The sequence below is a fragment of the Arachis stenosperma genome, chromosome 3, assembly GCF_014773155.1.
Source record: "Arachis stenosperma cultivar V10309 chromosome 3, arast.V10309.gnm1.PFL2, whole genome shotgun sequence".
Taxonomy (NCBI): domain Eukaryota; kingdom Viridiplantae; phylum Streptophyta; class Magnoliopsida; order Fabales; family Fabaceae; genus Arachis; species Arachis stenosperma.
Window position 1 is genome coordinate 17,071,885 of NC_080379.1, and position 22,123 is coordinate 17,094,007.

Genomic DNA, 22,123 nt, shown 5'->3' on the forward strand with positions numbered 1-22,123 from the left:
CAATTTGTCAGGTTAACAAGTGAGAGGGAGGACAGAATAATGTGAAAACTTGATAGATCAGGAATTTACTCTACTAACTCATTTGTGCAAGCTTTGCAGGCTGAGGCTCTCCCGAAGGACATTACGAGTTATAATTTTACTAGATCTATATGGAGAGAACTAGTACCACCAAGAATTGAGCTATTTACCTAGTTTGTGTTAGTTGGTAGGGTCAATACTAAGGAAAGATTGATTAGATTGGGCATTATTGATCACAGAGATATGATTTGTATTTTATGTAAAAAAGAAACTGAGAATGATTTCCACTTATTCATTAGCTGTGAGTTCACCTGACAGGTGTGGTGTGCTTGGTTATACGCCTATAATAAATTTTGGTCTATTCCAGGAACCATTAAGTAACACTTTGAGAGTTGGACAGGAGCTCCTATAAGAAAAGTCGAACGTAACAGGTGGCTGATTGGTTTTTGCTATCATTTGGAATACGTGGTTGGAAAGGAATGACATGATTTTCAGGAATCAAAAAACATGTGTTGCGGAAGTTATTACCAAGTCGATTAGGAGCTACAAAGAGTGGGTTGGTTTTGTTCCGTCTAATTGTTGATGGCAATGCCAGAGATAACTACGGTTTTTGTTTAGTATTTGTATTGTAACTCTGGACTTTTTAAATACTCCACTTTACTGTGTTGAGCTTTTTATTTCAAAAAAAATACCACCCAGCTTATGAGAGTTATTGAAGACACCCGTGACAAACCTACAAAGATTCGTCCAAACTCTATCATATTTATTCTGATAAAAGACTGCTGTATACCATCTCTTCCCGGAGCCTTGAAGCTCCCCATATTGAAAATGGAATCTTTTATCTCCCATTCCAACACACTACTATCAATCAAATTTAAATCCTCATTAAACGTAAGGGATATCAGAAAGATCATCTATGTATAAAATGGTATAAACGGTAGTAGCCATATTTTTAATAGCAGAATCATCATTAAGCCACACTTCATTATCGTCTTAAAGGGCATCAATCCTATTTCTCTTTCTTCTAGCTATCATAGTCCCATGAAAGAATTTTATATTACGGTATCTGAATTTTATCCATTTACATCTAGATTTCTAAAATCATAATAACTCTTTTTGAGCTAAAATATCCTCATATTCACGCCACAAACTATCTTGAAGTTTACATAAGAAGCTGTTATTTCTTCCATTAAGGCGATTAGCAATACATTGCAATCTTCTGAGGATTTTGAACTTTTTTTTATTAATGTCCCCAACATCGTTGGAGTTCCACACTTTAAGCAATTTTTGACCAATACAATCATTTCAACAATCTAACAGTTCAGCTACTACTTACCAAATTATTAAAACCAGGATGACTGAGCCATGCTATAGTAAACTGAAATGGTCTTCTCCCCTAGTTGGGAGGGATTAAGGGAGAAAGTTAAAGGAGAGCATGATCAGATTTGAGGATGGGGAGGTACTTGATATTAGATTCTGAAAAAACAATCGACCATTCAAGATTGCTGAGCCCCTTATCTAAATGTTCAACCAAACTACCTCTCTTTTAAGTAAACGGCCATTCACTATACTCCAAATCAATAAGACCACCATCAGCAATGCAAGATTGAAATTTAAAACAAGCGCCTCTGTTATGAGAACCAGCACCATCTTTCCTTTCAAAATCATGTAAAAAAACATTAAAATCTCCAATTAAACACCAGGAAAGGTTGATACCATTTTTGGTTTCTCTAATAGTACTCCAAAGATCTTTTTGGGTCAGTGTTATCAGAACCAGACTGACCCGCCCGATCGGACCAAAAACCCGGTGAATCGATTACAAAGTTGGTACAGGTGAGCTTGCTGACCGGATAAGGAAGAGAACCGACAAGACCCGATTTGAACCAATTTAGATTTGACAAAAACTGGCGAACTGGCGGGTTTGAAAAAACCCAGACTAGTTTGAATTCTATTTTTTTATTTTTTCCTCAAGTGAAACAGCGTTGTTTCGATTAATAAAAAAAACTAAACTGAAATGAAAGAAACCCTAGCTCGGAGCCTCCCATTTCCTTTTTCCAAATTCATGAGAGAGACCTAAGACTGAGAGAGACCCGTTCAGGCAGCACCCCTCACCGTATTCGCAGTCTCCTCTCGCACCACCCGACCATAGCCAGGGCCACCTCCATCGAACGTTGCAACATCGTCGGCTCCTGTGTGTCCGTCACCTCCTGCTACTGCTACTGCTCGTCGCTTCCTATCCTGTGTCGTTATGTGTCCATCGTCGTCCTCCTTTGGATGGTCTGGTCGTCCAATCGTCCCTGTCATTGTCGTTGGCGTTGTGCTTCTTCTCTGGTCTCCCTCCTCTCTGCCAACGGTGCATCAGCCATAAGGTATGTATTTTTATTTTTTTTAAGTTATTCAGTATTTCAAATTTTCAATAAGTTAGTACTTTAGTTAGAATTAATTGATCGATGATATTGATAATCTATGTTGGTTTCTGTTAGATTGTTTAATTTTTTGTTTTATGTTGTTGGTGTAATACATTATTGATTATAGTGTAATATTAGTAGATTGTTGTTGTAATATCAGTTTTTTGTTAGAATGTTTGATTCCTATTGATTATATTATTCCTATAGATTAGTAATTTAGTCCTATTTGTTGTATATTATTCCTATTGATTATATTTTGGCTATTTATATGTTTTACTTACGTGGGATCGAGTTAACCGGTTAAATTAGCAATCCACCGATTGAACTAATAATTTAGTAACCCAATAATTTAATCGATTTAATTATCGATTTAATTTTGACAACTATACTTCTGGCAATTTTATAAGGCTTTCCATAAACAGTAGTGAGGAGCCATGGCCTAGACTCACTCCCCTCAATCCTTATATGCACATACTGAGTATTATGATGAAGAATATCTACCTTTTATTTTTCTTTTTCTGTATCTCAAAAGCACCAAATCCCCCCGGTTTAACCTTTAGCTTCTTCCACAAAAAAATGAACTAAGAAATAGTGATGATCCATATCAATAACATTAATATTATTTTTTCTCACCTAATCTCTTTTGAGTCTTTGGTCCATGTATTCCAAACCCATTCTTTTGTCCGAAACTTTGACGGTGAGCGCTACATGTCATGGTTTCCACCATTCATCCAACTCTTTTTGAACTCCTCTTTTAGTATATATATATATATATATACAAATATATATATATATATATATATATATATTTGTACATAAAATTAACTATCAAAATTAATCATTGTATATTTAGGTATAAATAAATATATTATTTAACTCATTTTTAATATATATTTTATCTCTCTCTGATGTACTATATAAGTTATAGGATACAAAAATATATGTAACAATATATATGTGTCTCCATTAAAAAATTATATTTGTCTCCACATTATAAAAATTATCTATTAAATTTTGTGTTAAAATATCTTAAGAATTTTACTAAGGGCACATTTTTTAAACACTATAAAAAGAAAGGCTTAACAAAAAATATTAAAAAAATTTATTTTACATTTTCAACATATTAAATATATTAAAATTTTAAAAGCTTTTTATTATTATACTCTTAACATGTTTCTTAAAATACAAGTTAGCTAACTTCTTTATATATATATAATTTTTATAATTAAATTTTGATACATTATTAGTGTAAAAGAAATTTATACATGTGTCCAATTACTAATGCCATGTCGTAAAAGATAATTATTTTTTATGTGGATATACCTTTTATATTAATTGTGTTAATGATCATTCAAAATAACAAAAATATAATTAAATAATTGTATAAAATATTTTACACCATCAATACATCAAAATTAAACTCTAATTTATATATAAAAATATAAAATAAAATATATATTAAATTAATTTAATAAAAATAAAACTTTACTATAGCATTATAAATTAATAAATTTATTTAGTTGAAGTTTATATCTTGAGATTTTTTTACTCCATTTATTTATTTATTTATTTATTTATTATTATTATTATTATTATTATTATTATTATTATTATTATTATTATTATTATTATTATGTGTCTTTAATTTATAAAAAGTTGAGTTGATAACTACGTTATTACTTATTAATATACTAATATTGATAATTAAAAAATAAAAATTATTTAATATTAATATTTTTATATTATTTATTTTTATATGTTTTGATATATTTATACGATTTTTTTATTGTTTTTATGTGTTATATATTTGTCTTCACGATTTAAAATTTTTGAATCCATCACCGTGTATATATATATATATATATATATATATATAATCTTAAAGTTTCATTTTATATAAACAATGATCAATTATAAATATAATTTAAAATTAACTTAAATTATCTCTAACAAAAATAGCGGGTGTAGATAGAGGGTGTGTTGTCTTGGATGGTTTTGGCACTTGGGCTAGTTGGGTTCTGATGGAACAATATCTTTTGTTCCTAAAAGGAACATGCGATAATTATTTCATTTAGATAGTTACACGTCAAGGAGCCTTGGACGGACATTGGACAAGGTGTGAGAAAAACCTCACACTGAAGCAGTGACTATCTAGTGAGACATCAAATATTTTATTTTAAGAAACTCAAAATGGGATCATGGACTACGTTTATTTACACTCTCAAATATACAAAATAATAATTTATCCCTATATATATCACATAAATATACTCTTTTAGGATAATTCATTTAAGGTGAACTTTAGTATATAGATCAAAAAGTCATACAAATTTAAAGATTTATTTACACTACACTTTTTAAAGTCACACTTCTCATTTTAAACCGTAACTCTTCACAAAAGCGTCACCTAATGGAAAAAAATAAATTATAAGATTTAAGAGAAGAAATAATTAAGTTATCAAAATTAATAGATCAAAAATTAATGATTTTAACTAATGTTAACTGTAATGACACCGAATTCTTAAAATCAATACAAAATAATTTTTCTCAAAATCTTTATTTTACTATAAGTTTTATTAAAGGACTTCAAAAACCTGAAAAAACTTATTTTTCACACGGAATTTCTAAGAAATGTTACTCCATGATTCCCCACATCTTTATCATACTTTTAACCCACAATTAAATTCTATAGTAGATATGTTTGAAGAAATATTAGTATCCATAAAATTTCAAAATATAATCAACATAACAGATTTAAAAGTAAAACCACCACTAAAATTATGAATATTGAGAAAAAATTAGAAGAAGTTGCAATGCTCTTTAAACAATTAAAAATGGCTCAAGAAAATAATATTATGGAACAAGGATTTCAAATAGAAGAAGAATTAGTAAATTCTGAAAATATAGAAAATGAAGAACACATCCTAGATTATTCAAGTGACGAAAAACCAGCAATTCCAATACAAGTAAAAAATGAAGTTGGAACATCTAAAGATAATCAATCTCAATTTAAATGGGAAACAGGTTTTGATAATTATGCTTTTAAAAAATGGTTTAAAAATAAAGATTCAAAATATGCAAAAATACCATCAAAATACGTTCCTAAAATCCAGGAAATGGAAGGAGAAAGAATGCTTGATTTAGACTGTAAAAAGAATGAAAAAGAAATTTTCGAAAATTGGTTGAATTCCTTTTTATTAGAAACTTTTACTAATCCAAAGCTTAGTGATTTGTCTGGAAGGGATATTTGGAATTACATAGGGTTTCATACTAAAGGAACTATAAGAGATTATATGACATTAATAGAAAACCAAATAATAGAAGATTTAGCAACAAAAACAACAGCTTATGACAAGATATTATATATAATGATGATTCTATATAAAGAATTTTTTGGAAAAAATATTATATATCATAGACAAGAAGTCTATAATAAAGAATATCAAGAAGCAAAAAACCATTTATCTAATATTCAGATATATGATCTATGTAATGTGGAATCTTATATATGCGAATATAGAATACATTATTACAAATTAAAAGAAGAAGATAAAAATCATTATCTTAGTATGTATATAACAAAACTTCCATATCCTGCTAATGAATTTATAATGGAAAGATTTATAAGAGAAATAAATAGAGGGACAATTGAAAATAATTTTGGTGGAGCAACCTCTGCAATAAGAGAGGAAATAAAAGAACGTTGTATGCAAGAAACGACTCAAAAAAGATTTGCAAATATAATTAGAATCTGCTGTCAGGATAATGAAGAGATACCTCAAAAATATGGTCTTAATAAAAACCTTCAAAGAAAAAGAAAATATCAATTTAGAAAAAGAAAATACTATCCAAACTGGAGAAAAAAGAGGTATTTTAGGAAGGAAAATAACAATAAAAACAAAAGACAAAAAAATAACTATTGCCCAAATAAAAAAGAAAATTGTAAGTGTTGGTATTGCCAAGAAGAAGAACACTATGCAAATGAATGTCCAAAAAAGAAGGATAAAAAGAATCTTACTAAACAAAAAGAAATTGCTAAGTCTTGTTTCATGGAACCATTAGAGGAATCTGATGATAACTTAGACTATATTTTTGAATATGTCTCAGAAATAGACTCAGAGATTGAGTAATAATGCCACATTTATTACTATAAAAATAACAAAAAAGTTTATAAATGCTTTCATAGATTCTGGAGCAACACAATGCTTTGCTATTTCAAATATAAAACTTGATTGGAAAAAATTAAAGAAACCATTAAGAGTTAGAATAGCTGACAAATCAATACATAAAATTGACCAAAAAGCAGAGATGGCTGAAATTTTTATTCAAAATTATAGGTTCATTGTTCCATCTATATATATGTTAGATTCTGAAATGGATTTTATCATAGGAAATAACTTTTTAAAGCTATATCATCCATTCATTCAAGAATTAACATATATAGTTTTAAAAGTTCCACACGATTCTTCAATAAATCAAAAATCGAAACGTATAAAAATACCAACCACTACTATAGATAAGATTCTAAAATTTAAAATATTTTCTATATTAGAGACATGTTATTTAAATTTATACTTTCAGATAAAAATTCCAAAAAATAATCTTGAAACAAAGATATAAGAACTTCTGGATGAAATTTGTGCTGAAAATCCTTTGGATATTAAAAATACAAATAACGAATTAGTAAGCATTAAATTAAAAGACCCTACAAAAGAGATAAATGTTCCAAATAAAATTCCTTATTCCGCAAGAGATAGAGAAGAGTTCTCATTAGAATGTAGAGATCTTTTGGAAAAAGGAATGATAAGATTAAGTAAAAGCCCTCACGCGGCTCCAGCCTTTTATGTCGAAAACAATAATGAAATTAAAAGGGGAAAACGAAGAATGGTTATTAACTATAAGAAGATGAATGAAACAACTATTGGTGATGCTCATAAACTTTCAAGAAAAGATTCTATTTTAGAAAAAATCAAAGGAGCAACTTGGTTTTCATCTCTTGATGCAAAATAAGGATATTGGCAACTTCGTCTAGACGAAGAAACAAAGAAATTAACTGCTTTTACTTGCCCAACAAAAGAATCAACAAGTGTGTTGCTCTATGAATGGAATGTATTACCATTCGGATTAAGACAAGCCCCAAGTATTTATCAAAGATTTATGGAAGAAAATCTAAAGGAGTTAAATGAATTTGTTTTAGTGTACATTGATGATATACTAATTTTTACAAAACAGGATAAAGAAGATCATCTTCAAAAATTATTAATAGTTTTAGAAAGATGTAAAGAAAAAGGATTAGTTCTTAGCAAAAAGAAAGCAAGAATAGCAAAACAAGAAATAGAGTTTCTTGGATTAATTCTATCCACTCAAGGAAAGCTAAAACTTCAACCAAATATTCTAGAAAAAGTAAATTTATTTCCTAATAAAATAGAAGATAGAAAACAATTACAAAGATTTTTAGGGTGTATAAATTATATTTCTGATCAAGAATTTTTAAAGAATATAACAGAATACACTAAAAGCTTATTTCCAAAAATAAGTACTAAAAAAGAATGGAAATGAGATGAAAAAGATAGTATGCAAATTCAAAGAATTAAAGAATGATGTGAAAAACTTCCAGAACTTTATATTCCAGAAGAAAATGACTACTTAATAGTAGAAACAGATGCCTCAAACATAACCTGGTCAGGATGTCTAAAAGCTAAGAAAGCTATAAAAAGCTTGGAACAAGAAAAAGAATCACTAGATTCTAAATATCCCCCAAAGGAATTACTTTGCAGGTATATTTCAGGAACTTTTACTCCAACAGAACAGAGATATACTACTCATGAAAAGGAAACTCTGGCAACAATTAAATCTCTTAAGAAATGGAAAATTGATTTACTACCCAGAGAATTTACATTAAGGACAGATTCAAGTTACCTAACAGGTTTTATACGATATAATTTAAAAGTTGATTATAATCATGGACGATTGGTAAGATGACAATTATTTTTGTTACAATATCCAATAAAAATTGAATATATTAAGGGTGACAAAAATGTTATTACAGATACATTAACGAGAGAATGAAGTTCGTCTACAACGCATTAGATCAAGAAATTAAAAAATATGAACAAGAACTCGAAAAATGCAAGCATTGTCAGCAAATAAGGACACAGATCCAATCCCTCAAGAAAGCCATTGAAGCAATGAAATCAACACAACAAGCAAAACCATCAGAGTTCAGCCAGCTAAGCATGGTGGACAAATCAGGTAAAGAAAAAATTTCAAAAAATAAAACAATTGCTGAAATCATTAAAAAATCCACCCAAGATAAAAAATATTATGTAATTTATAATGGCCCCATGAAAGGAGTATATGATGCCTGGGAAAAAGCAGCACCATTCACACATCAATCAAGGATAATTCATAAAGGAGGATTTCTAACACTAGAAGAAGCAAAGGAATCCTTCAGGGAATATGAAGCTCTCCATCCAGAGCAAACCCTAAAAAGAGCAGATAAAGCTCCAATTCAAACCCAGAGAACAGGGATAATAAGAAACATTCCTACAAGGGCTGAAATCAAGGAAAAGAAAAGGGTCTGTAGATCAAATCTCAGAGAAACCCTTAACATAGTCCTAAATTGGACTAAAGAAAAAAGGGCAATTTTGGGATATTATCCTATTGCCAAAGAACAGCTAACAAAGCTGGTTATATTTCCAGATGCTTCCCCATCGGACACCTATCAGTTTTTTCAGTATGGATTAATTGATACAATTTTAATTTTTAATGATCTAAAAATTATTAGTGAGTTTCCTGCAGGATTTGTTGATGCAGTAAAGAGATTTAAAAATATGATTGACAATGTAAATCCAAGGGATATATCCCTAAAATTTACAAACAATCAACCTATTTTTAATGAAGAAGAAGAATGCTTGGTTCCAGCACACCAAGTAATATTCATGTCCATCTTTCCAGAAAATTTTCAACTAATTGATCAGATTCAAGACTTAACGATTTACAGTCATGAAGGAAGACTAGCCAGCACACTAGCAAGGGTCTTCGAAAGAACTCAAAAGATAACAAGGGAATCTCACACAAGAATCAATTATAAAAGCAGAAATACTCTACTTGTGTCCAGTAAAAGAAATAAAATTAAAGAAAGAGAGATGAGACTCTTGGTAGAGTTTGAATCTGCATTCTACAATCTATCCGGACTCTTAGAAAAACTCCCTGAAGGGATAAAAAGGAATCTCTGCTATTTGATAAAAAACAGAGAAGACCACAAGTGCCAGCTGTGTGTCTCAGAAATATCTGAAGAAAGCAATAATGAAATGGGATCCACCCACATGATAAAAGAAGAAGACAGCTCATCCACCCACATAAAAGAAGAGGACAGCGCATCTGAAGCATCTCTCGACATTATTGCATAATGACGTAAGCGCTTAGGTCATAGAGCACCAACAATGTAGCTGGTGCAAAATAATAAACAATGACGTAAGCAATGACGTCATAAGAAGGGTAAGGATGAGAATTGTCCATCAAACCCAACCATTATAAATAGATTGCTTAGGCAATTGTAGAAGGCATCAGACAATAGAAAGCAAGAGGCTAAGAGTACTCATATGCTAGGAGAGCAAGGAGGAAGCTGCCAAGGCGATTCTATAGTCTGAAGAAGAATTCCCTTAGGAAAAACCAATTCTAAACTCCCCTCTGGAGTTAGTATCTACAATCTCCCCTCTAGAGACAAAAACATCTTATGTAAAATATTCTAAATAAAGGAAGTTTTTCTCCAGAAAGGTACGCCTTTATCCTAATCTCTTAGTTATGAATTATTTAGAAAGTTTAGAATTAACGGAAGAATCTGATTATTATAGATTATCTGCCTTATTAGATAATGAAAAACAGGCTGTTCTAAAAACAGAATTAAATCTCAAATCAAATGAAAATTTTAATAAACAAAATCTTTTAAAAGAAGTTTTTAATAGAAAAAATATAATATACTATGGAAAAATTCAACTTGAAGCACCTATAAAGATAAAATCCGCCAATGGAGAACTTGAAATAGCTTTGATAAATGATGAAGAATTGAGTAAACAGATTGAAAAAATTAAGGATCAACAAAAAAGATCTAAAATTGGATGGATCCATATTAGTACTATACAAGTCTTAATCAAATCTACATACATGAAAGGAATTAATTCACCAATAAGCTTAGCAATCTACGATAAAAGAATTACTGATGACCCAATAGATCAAATAATTGGAATTGTTCATGGAAACTTGACAAACGTAAATGTTAAATTCAATGCCCATATTGGATACGTTATACCTTTATCAACTGAAAATCTTGGAAGATCTATAAGCTTAGCTTATAAATTTCACAGAAAGAATCTAATGGAACAAGATGATGAACCATTTTCAATTACATATGCAATAAATTATGCTTTAACAAATAGCCATCATAGTATAATATTTAAAAACAGAGAAAGAATTTATGTTGATGAATTATTTCAGAAAATCGTAAAAACATAAATACCAAAATATAAAGCTATTGAAAACTCAGTTCTATTATTAAAAGAACCATCAGAAAAATAAGTTTCATCGAATTTTCAAATAAGAGAATCTAAAATTAATAGCCCTTTAAGTTTATCTAAGTTAAAGATTAAAGAAGAAAATTCTGAAATAAAAGAATTAACAAAAAAGGTCGAAAAATTAAATGAAACCCTAAACACTAAGTTATGACAATAAATAAAGAAAAAATATATGTAACCTATCAAGACAAGAAACAAGAGCTCTTTGAAAGAGAAAATCGGTTGAATTATTTACAGTTTTCTGAAATAAATCAAAGAGCATTTGAAGCTCTAAAAGTAATCTATGACAAATTGAAAGGAGAAGTTGAAGAGTTAGAAAAATTAATAGAATCTCTAGAAAATAGTGATGAATCAATGATAGAATTTGCAAAAATTCTAAGATAAATAATGAAGTATACAAAGATTGAAAGACCAGAAAACAAAATAAAAAGAAAAAGGGCGAAAAAATTAAAAAGTAAAATAAAGGAGTATAAAAGGGAGTTAAATAACCTTCAGTTCGAAATTAATGACCTTATAATAAAAAGGATAGAAATAAGAACAAATATAAACAAGTTGGAGCTAAACTTAAAAAATTTATAAATGCCTGTAAAACCATATTATGACTTAAAAGAATTAAAGCTGTTGAAAGAAAAAATGGAGAATAAAGTTGAAAAATTAAAAAGATATTTAGAAACAACAGAAAGTGTAGAAATAAAAGAAGTTTTTGAGGATTTGAAAAATTATATTAAAGAAAAAGACAAACAGATAAAAGATTTTATATACAATAATCCATGCAAAAAAGAATATTATAAACTAAAACAAGATTGAAAAAACTATAAAAATGAAATCAGAATTAGTAATAGTAGAAATGGTCAATACTTTTGATTATAAAATTGCAAATTATAAAGTACCACCAACCAAATCTATACAAATTATAAACTTATTCGAAGCAAAATATGAAGAGTTAATAGAAATTTTGAAAAAGAAATTACATTTTAAAATTAAAATATGAAGAGTTAATAGAAATTTTGAAAAAGAAATTACATTTTAAAATTGGTATCAGAGTCAAGTTAACGATTAAGGGTAACACTTTTAGTGATACACTTTTAAATCAATAAACAACCAAATAAAAATAAAAATCTGTAAATCTGTACCAAAACACATCTGTACACTAGATGGACCCTTCATTTAATGAATGTGAATCTATTTGGTAATTTTTCAGTGTTTTTCAACAAAATTTGATTATATTATTGTAAAAATTTTAATTATTCTATTGATATAATTTAACTATTTTAGTAGCAAATTATTTTATAAAAAGATATAAAAAATAATCTATATTATTAATGATATTTTGTATTTACATAGCATACTAGCATTTTTGAGACTGGAATTTAGTATTAAATTTGGTAGTTAGAGACTGAAATTAAAATTTTATTTTTGGAACACAAAATTTTAGTCTCTTCAGTATCTCCGGAAAGTAAAAGCACAGGAGATTAAAATTTCTGGAGGCGAAAACTGAAACTTTAATAACATTTTATTCCTAAAATACACTCATTCAAAATTTTATATTCTAAATTTATCATTCACCTCCAATCCCACCTCACGTCTCACTCCATCACCATACTCTGCCACCGACGACAACAGTGACACAAAATTCAGATTCAACCACAACAACAATACCAATTTCATAACAATATACCAAATTCTACCACCAACAACAATAATACCAAAAACCACAAGAATCTCATAAATATATATATATATATATATATATATATATATATATCAAAATTAGATTCAACAATCATAACGCGAGAATTTTAAAATTAGAATAGAAAAGAGAAGAATAAAAATGGCACGACAAACACAGTAAAAAACAGAAGTGGCACGACGAACTCAAACACGACAAAACAACCCGAACAGAGGCAGCACGACACAGCACGGTATCGAAACTCGAACATGACGACACTCGACTGACACGATGTCGTTATTGGACTGTAACTCGAACATATGACAAAGATTCTCGACAGAGAAAGGTGGCTAGAGTTGAATAGAATTTTCTTTTAATTTTTTTATTTAGCGATAATATTTTAATAATTCTATTTATTTAAGTCTTTATTTTTATCTTAAATCAAATAAGATACTCAAACATATCTCAAGTTTATACACTTTATATCAAATATAATACAAAAATTTAATTTAGTCTCTATTTCTCAATCTCTATCTCTTAATTTATATCTCTCCTCCAAACACTATCTAATTAATGTCAAAAACCTTTTTGCATGTTGATATGATGTGTGTATTTTGAGGAACCAGGAAGACTAGTGACTTTGTCTAGCTGACTAGCTGAGACAAGGAGGGTTCAAGTTTGTGTCAGAACTCAGATAGCACTTAACCGTGAGAAACAAGGGGCTCGAATATGATAGTGGGCCCGTTCCATAATTTTGCTTTAAACATTCTGCATAATGGCCCATCCATTGTTTTTTCTCACATTAATACTCATCCTTTTGGTCCATATATTTATGTCTTCAACAGAAATTTGTACCAGTTCATGTTTAAATTAGTTCTTAAAAGGTTACTAATGACTTAATTTGGTTTCTCAAAGATTCAATACTCCAATTTTGCTTTTAAAAAATGTCACTATAATTTAAGTTGATCTTTTTGTTAACTTTCTACTAATATCATGTAACATATTTAAAAAATTGACATGTGACAGATTTTACTTCACACATCAGCAATAATCAATGACATATCAGAAAAAGAATTAACAAAAGAACCAACTTGACTTGCATTAATATTTTTCAGGACAAAATCAGAACATTGAATATTTAAGGAACCAAATTTACTTATGTTTGATTTTTCAAAGACCTAACATCAAGACAAATTTTATATAGACTATGGAGGAGAAGTAAAATGTTTTCTTCTGTGAAAAAGAACAAAAACTCTCTTGATCCAATTATAGTAATAACAAGGGCGGCAAGGACTTCAAAAGTCAAATGGCCAATGATGAAATTTGGAAGTGAGCTTATTGAAGGGTTGAAATTTCTTCCATCTTTGGAAAGGGGTAAATGGGGTTCCCCGTTCTACTTTTCCAACAGTGACTAACCTTTTCCAAGTGCCTGCTTTAAATACACTAATTCAACAAATAAATAAACTCTTCCCTTAAGTAATGAAGAGAGGAAAAGAAAAAAGAAAAAAAAAGGAAAACTAGTACCCACCAAATTTCAATCATATGATTTGATAGAAGTTCCGAAATGAATTGGTGCACTACAACTATATGAATATGACAGAAGCAAGTGGCTACCGGTTCATCAATTTCCATTTGATGCCTTAATAAATGTCCTCGTTAAGAGATATAGGTGCGTCCAAGGGCCTCTAACTCATTACTTCCACGTCACTGACAACACAAAGTAATGAAAATTTCCAGGGTGTTTATGACTTTTCCAAAGCTGATAACAATAAATGGTTGAACAAGCAATGTTTATGGCCTATGATGTATGATGTGAGACGTGTGAGATGTTTGTTTCGGTAGAAATACCACTAGAGTTTCTCTCTTGTGCTCATGTTTCAAGCATTACTGTGTCTGTTACTAAAGAGCCAAATCCAGTTACTCTGCTAGCACATTTAGAGTTTTAGAGGGAGATAAAATGAATGGAAAAGGGACTTCACTTAATACTTCAAATCCTTCTCTTCCCTTCCATAATGAAATCTGGTTATTAGTATAGAAAAACCAACACACCTTGAGCCTTACTCCATGCATGTATGATGATGCAACACCAACAAAATTTGCCCTTTCATTCCAAAAGCACCAAGGCGCCTTGGTACAATCCTCAGTCTCTCACAAAACCCAAACATAAAGCAAGGAAGTTTCTGATGTTGCTATCAGAGCAACCTTCAACAAAAGCAAAGAGAATTAGCTTAAGCCATGTTGATCAACAGGGTGCCAACCCTGTTTGAAATATGGTAATGGATTGTCACATTTAATGGATGCATTAGCAACATCTTTAAGGAAATGGGCAAGAATAATGGTTCTGGTACAAGCATAATTATAATAGTAATCAAGCTTAGGGAAAAAACATCGTTTACATGTCACAATTACAACAGATACAACACGGGAAAAAATAACAGGGAATCAATCAGTCATTTTTGTCTCGTTTCTTCAGAGATTTTAATTTATATCAATCAACACTACAAGCTAAACACTGCTACTCTAATTTATGAAAATAAAATACTATTACAACATCCACCAATGATGGTGGTAACTAATTCAAATGGTACAAATGACAAGAGCAACCATATTTAAGTGACTATGATCCACATCAAAGCTTGTGAAGATGATAAATACTACCTTCGACAGTGCTTCGGTGGAAACTCCGGGCTATAAAATATCAGCTGTTAGTCGATATGGTGGTATATTGTCCATCTCTGTGTTGTTCTTTCTACAAACATATATATAGTGAGAATCTGGGTCTTCCAGAATGAAATCTGGAGGAAGTAAGCCCTTTTCGGTCAGAGGGATGGGATCTAAATATGATTTTCTTGATGAACTAGTACTCTCAGGCTTTTGAAATCCTGGTCTGGCTGCAGGGATATATAAAATGTGTGCATAAGAAGAGCACTAAACCAAATCTCCACAACTATGGTCTATAGGCATTTGGCAATAAGAATTCTTATGTAAATATGCTTCATATATAATTCATCAACGACAGAACATTTCACAGAAGAACCATCCTAATTATTTTAAGAGCAAAAAATTGATATACTAATATACTGTATATCTCTTGAATACCCCTAAAATTTCATCTAATTTCCAAATTCTATTATCACTTCGGTAAAACATTGCCTAAAACTTCTCAGTTATCAATTTTTCTTCCATATTCTATACATTTAGCCACTAAATGTTCTTATATGGATTATACAGTTAACACACCAGCAACAGAAGCATAATATTGACTCTCACACATCGTACAAAACAGGAGGCAGTAAATAATCATAATATATAATAGTGATAAAAGAGAAGGAAAAATAGTGCTGGATAGTGGATACCATGTTTTGGAGATGTCAAGAAAGAAATATTATTACCAAATATTGATATATTCTATCTTGCAAAGAAAGCAGTTAATTTTCAACCATCTTGATATATTATCCAGATAAGGATAGAAACAAAAGATACTTAGTCTACACTTTAAGATACATAATGCAATAGCAACTTAGCAAGAACAAACATACTTGAAGAGGAAAGTGACAGGCTAGTAGGTTTTAATGTTATCCATATTTAAGAGTAAAGAAAAAAGCTAATAGGGTGAAATCGGATGAAATCTTACGGATATTGTACAATGAAATTTTCCAATTGTATACAGGTCTGTTTATATGAGGCATCCTTACTGTTGGATCACCATATGTTATCTGAAAATGGCAATTCAGCTATTAATTAGATCCTCTAAATTCCTAGAATAATTGACATGACACTAATAAAAAACAAGTCCTATCTGTGTAAATAAAATTACCAACATATAAGTCCCTCCAGGTTTTAAAACCCTGCAAAGAACAAAATAGCCATTACCAGTGAGAATTACAAAATGAAGCATGCCCATGAAATTAAATACTTCAGCACAAATATCAGGAAAAAATTTGTTCTCACTACAGTCTACAACCTACACACTTCTGCAAGCATCTGGGCAGCACTAATTGGAGCATCAGTACCACACTAGAGTACATAAAAGCAAATGTGAGGATCAAAGCATGTAGATAAAGAATATTATAAGCAGAACTGGGTAAGCACCATACCATCAATGAATCAAGAGTTCCTAGACCAAGAACCAACGGATTACAAGTGCAGATGGAATACCAAGACAAAAGTATAATTAGTAGATGGATAACAAAGTAAGAGTGCATTAGTTTCTAATATTTAAAAAGAAGTGATTTACAAGTTGATTTTTTATACTGTTGAAAAAACTGAAAACTAAGGATGTGTTTGGTTTGCATTTTCATTTTCTGTTTTCATTTTTAATGCTTTCTATTTTCAGAATTTTGCGACGAAAAGAGAGAACAAGAGGTGAAAACTACAGAAAACATTGTTTTATTATTTTCACTGTTCTCTTCTTTTCCTTCCCAAAATTTTCAAAACAGAACACACGGAAGATAAAAACAGAAAATGAAAATGCAAACCAACTGCAATCTAATTTTCATAAAAGCTGCTCTACAGGAAACATAATTTGTTGAAGTTATGATCATTTTTATATTTTCCAACATATAAAAGGTTATTTTTAGCCCAAAAAATGTTGAGACAGATGCACCCAATATATATATAATCCAAAATTCCGTTAATTTTGACAAGGTTTGCAAGTGATACCTTTATCAATGACACCATCAAAAGATTCATCCAGAAAGAAGCTCATATCCCTAACATCCATCTGCATGTCTATTCATGAAGGAAACTTAGAAACAGAGTTTCACAGCTCTTGTATTCAGTTAAGAAAATGAAAATAATGCGATTGATTACTTGATTGATAAGATAAAGATAGTACATTTGAGCTGAGGGATGTGATCATATTTTGTTCTCATCATGTGAATGGCAACCGATGAGATATCAATATTAGTGATGCTCTCATAACCATCCTTGACCATATCCTCTGACATCACTGCAAAACACATTACACCAGTTTTCTCCATCTAAATTTCTCAACTTATATCAAATAATTTATCAACAGAGGCAAAATATATAGAATTTAACACGTAGTAGTAATGATAGCAAATGTAGCAAATGAATCTAATGAATGAGAGTGTTGGAGATTAGAAAAGCCCTAAGAATGAATTGGGGGAAATAGAATAGAAGAGGAATGAGGACGGACCAGCATTGCCGCAACCAACCATGAGGACGGTGGAATTGGGAGGAGGGATGTAAGTACGGACGAAGGGTCTGAGAGCAGAGTAGCGTTGATACCAGTCAAAGGAGCCACCTTCTTGGACGTAGCGTGCGTCCCAGTAGAGGGCATCACCGTAATTGTACGTATTGCAGCTCGATACGTCCCTGAACATGTTTATGCTTGAAAGTGGCAACCTCCTCCTTCTTTTTCTCTCTCTCTCTCTCTCTGAGATATGGGGTGGGTGGTGGTGGTGGCTTGGACTTTGGAGAAGGAACTGAGCGACTGAGCGTGCTCTCTTGTGGGCCTTTTTTTACTTGCTGTAAACTCTTTTAAAGTTAACACCAAAAGCGTCGGCTCATTAATTTAAATATGGCTTTGAAGGTGGTGTTTTCCTTCTTTATGGAGGAAATATGTGTTTTACGTCTAGGTGGGCGTTTGAGGTGAAGGCCACCACGCAGGGGGCGGGGTGCAGGATACACGTGGAGGGCGGGAAGTTGACGTGGCAGCATGTGGTTGGAGGAAGAGGGTTTTACGTGGGGGGCGTGATGACGTCAGCACGCGGGGGGCGTGCTGACGTGGGCCTATCACGTAGGGGGCGTGATGAATCAGCACGCGGGGGCGTTTTGACACGTGGCAAGCTGTGATTGGATGAGAGAATCATTACGTGGGGGGCGTGGTGAAAGCTATCCTCTATATAAGGCAGTGCTCCGGTTCATTTTCATTCTGAGTAAGAGTGTATGAGTGTTCTTTGAGTGTTTCTGAAGAGTAATGGAGGGTACTGCAAATTTGGTGGTGTATCGCAACGGTGAGATAATACGTAATACTCATGAGGGAGTTCGGTTTGTGTGCCAAAATCCGTTTTCGTTTGTGGTTCCATGCACGATGACGTTAATGGAGCTTCAGAATGGTCTCTGTCAAAGCATGGAGAACAATACGTCAATGAGAGTGAGCAGAATACTGTACCGGAATTCGGTTATAGTTTTTGGTGGTTTAATACAGTTTGATACCATGCCAATCACAGACGAAGTGAGTATGCAGAATATGTTTCAAATTCACCGGCAGACTCAGATGCGACAGCCACAGATTGAGCTGTATGTTGAGTTTGAAACCGTAGAGGCGGAAGGGACTCAAAATGATTTAGAGGTGGCGGATGATAGAAACGCAGTGTATGAGGGAATGAATAGTGACAGTGACGAGGACTTCGAAGCCACTTATGAAGCCGGAGATGAGGATGAGGATGGTGATGTGGGAGTTGAGACAGCAGCGGAGAATGTAGTGGTTCATCCCTCGACCAGTCAACCGATGAACGTGCCAAGTTTTATGCGTGAGGTGGATCTCGACGCCATGCATGCACCGGAGTTTCCGGAATATTCAAACATAGGTGCGTGATGATTAAATAATACGTTGTTGTTAATTTATGCATTGGATTAATTAGTAAAGGACGATTTCTACTTTCTGTAGGCGTTGCTAATCCTGAGGATGGAGAGTTTCGGATTGGAATGGAATATGGTTCTAGAAAGACGGTCGTGGCAGCAATTAGAAGTTACACTATCGCTAGAGGAGTTGACTACGACGTGTATGAGTCTGAGCCACAGACCTTCTATGCAAAGTGCAAGATGTATGCGCGCGGGTGCGATTGGCTTATCCGAGCCAGCTTGATAAGGAAAAAAGGTTGTTGGGAGATACGCAGATACAACGGTCGGCACACGTGCTCAATGGGAATGATTTCACAGGATCATTCGAAATTGGACTCGGATACAGTTGCGGAGGCTATAAGGCCATTGGTCGAGACTGACCCGTCCATCAAGGTGAAATCTATAATAGCCGAAGTCCAGTCAAGGTTCAACTATACCATCAGTTACCGAAAGGCTTGGTTGGCAAAGCAGAAATCCATAGCAAAGGTTTTCGGTGATTGGGAGGAGAGTTACCAAGCCTTGCCATGGTGGCTCTCGGTTATGGTTCAGAAGATGCCTGGGTCAGTTGTCCAAATAGAAACACGACCACTGTTCAACGGGAATGAGGAGGCGCAAGGGGTAAAAATACTCCATCGCGTATTCTGGAGTTTCAATCCATGTATTAGGGCATTCAGGCATTGCAAGCCCCTAGTTCAGGTTGATGGCACACACCTATATGGCAAGTACAAAGGTACACTTCTGGTCGCTGTTGCACAAGACGGGAACCAGAACATTGTGCCTATCGCTTTTGCCTTGGTGGAAGGGGAGACAGCCGACGCGTGGCACTTCTTTCTTAGAAATCTGCGAATGCATGTTGTAAGAAAAGATGGTGTGGGAATGATCTCAGACCGGCATGAGTCAATTCGGGCAGCAGTGAATCGTTCCGGAGGTGACTGGCAACCTCCAAGGGCATGGTGGATGTTTTGTATAAGGCACATCGGCAGCAACTTCCTACGAGCATTCAAAGTCCCTCACTTGCAAAAGCTTGTGGTCAACATCGGGTATTCAAGAACGGTGGAGGAGTATAACATCAACTATAAAAGGTTGGAAGAGCGAGGCGAGGCATATGCCAGGTGGTGCGACGACATCGGACTTAGACATTGGGTACTGGCGTTCGACGAGGGACATCGATGGGGCCATATGACGACGAACCTTGTCGAGTGCATTAACTCAGTGTTAAAGGGTGCTCGTAATTTACCTGTGTTGGCACTAGTCCGAGCAACATATTATCGGCTAAATGAACTTTTTACGCGGAAGAGTGCCGAGAGTCACGAACGCAAGCGTGCTGGATTTACCTATTCCGCATTTGCACAACAGCGGATTGAGGCAAATATGCATCAGGCTGGGAATATAGTTGTGCACCGGTTTGACAGACGGAATGAGGTATTCGAGGTGCGCGAAATGACTAGCGGAAAGGTGTTAGTGGTTGATCTTGCGCGACGGAGGTGTGACTGTAGGCACTTTCAGGTGGAAAGAATACCATGTCGCCATGTTATTGCTTGTTGTGCTAACCAGCGTCTCGATTGGCAGCTGTATGTGCATGATGTGTACAAGATGACAGAGATCCGTAAGGTATATAGATTCGAGTTCACACCATTAGGTGATGCCGAGACATGGCCTGATTATGAGGGACCCACATTGGTCGCTAATCCTGCCCTGAGGCGAACGTCGAAGGGTCGCCCGAAATTGACCAGATACTTGAACGAAATGGACTCACGCGACATGCGTGGTCCTCGGATATGTCGTCTCTGTGGTGCTCAGGGTCATAGTCGGAGTCGATGTCCTCAGCGTCCTGGACCGAGTGGTGCGGGAGTTTAGGGTTTTATTTCCTTCATGTTTGTATTTTTAAATTTGCAATCTGTCAACTGGGGTTTTTTTATATTAGTCGTCAGTCGTTTTTGTATTTCCAAATCTGAGAATTTCCATTGATGTTTAACAACAACTTAATCTAAACATTTATTGCCTTCGTGAAGTAAATATACGAAAGATAAATAAATTTTACATCGGCTAACATACACAACATTAAATACAAATTACATCGGTTAACATACAAAACATTAAATACGAATTACATCGGTTAACATATAGAACATTAAATATGAATTACATCGGTTAACATACAGAACATTAAATATGCATTACATTAAACCTTAGGAATATATCTAAAAAACCCAACCTAATGCTCACTTCCTACGACCCATCCAGTGCAGTGCCTTACCCATCATGCCCTGACCTGGCCGCGACGGAGTATACCTATCTGGCGGATTTCGCTCCGTCCGTAGGTCATATGGGTGCCCCGGATCCCGATCATCTGCACCTGGAGCGACTGACCCACCTGCCTCTGCCGGAGTAGTCGACCCTGCTGCCTGTGCCGGAGGAGCCGACCCACCTGCATCTGCCGGAGGAGCCGACCCTCCTATCCATGCTGGAGCGGATGAACCGGGGTAGTACTCGTCAACTACTGTGTATGTCCGCCGAGGGAATCCACTATCACACGACGCACCCACTGACGAGTGCTCGGAAGCATGACCCGGCAAACCATGTGTCGGACCGACTGATGCCCCATGTGGATCAGCTGACCCTGACGGTGAATGCATAGCACTAAAATCTGACCAACTACCCAAACTAGCGTGACCACCGGTGGAGAAGTCAAACCAATCATCACCGTCTGGAATCGTCAGTACGGGCTGAGAGTGCTGAGAGTGCTGAGACTGGCCCGGGTGGCTTCCCTGACTGTGATGGCTACCATGACCCTGCTCCGGTGGCTGTGGTACATAATACGGAAACGGCTCAAACACTGCATGCTGAGGTGCAGGTGGCTGAGG

General features: G+C 33.6%; 2 protein-coding genes across 4 annotated transcripts; one reads left to right on the plus strand and one right to left on the minus strand.

Annotated features, from left to right (window-relative positions):
- Positions 1 to 13,742: 13,742 nt before the first annotated feature.
- On the minus strand, positions 13,743 to 18,163 carry LOC130967748 (uncharacterized). Of its 3 annotated transcripts, none has more exons than XR_009081426.1 (9): positions 17,830 to 18,163; positions 17,506 to 17,619; positions 17,331 to 17,399; positions 16,766 to 16,785; positions 16,633 to 16,685; positions 16,486 to 16,516; positions 16,303 to 16,384; positions 14,718 to 15,559; positions 13,743 to 14,375 (listed from the first exon to the last, which is right to left on the minus strand). XR_009081426.1 is itself a non-coding variant. In XM_057892746.1 (8 exons), the coding sequence occupies exons 1-8, from the start codon at positions 18,014 to 18,016 to the stop codon at positions 15,357 to 15,359; spliced, it is 759 nt and encodes a 252-aa protein (XP_057748729.1). In that variant the 5' UTR covers positions 18,017 to 18,163; the 3' UTR covers positions 13,743 to 15,356. The 3 variants fall into 3 exon arrangements, 1 of the variants encoding a protein (XP_057748729.1); XR_009081425.1 differs by having other exon boundaries at positions 13,743 to 14,097; positions 14,197 to 15,559; XM_057892746.1 differs by having other exon boundaries at positions 13,743 to 15,559.
- Positions 18,164 to 18,612: 449 nt separating this feature from the next.
- LOC130965606 (uncharacterized) lies at positions 18,613 to 21,116 on the plus strand. The gene is made up of 2 exons (XM_057890373.1): positions 18,613 to 19,225; positions 19,306 to 21,116. Exons 1-2 carry the CDS (start codon positions 18,613 to 18,615, stop codon positions 21,114 to 21,116), a joined length of 2,424 nt encoding a protein of 807 aa, XP_057746356.1.
- The last annotated feature ends 1,007 nt before the right edge of the window (positions 21,117 to 22,123 follow it).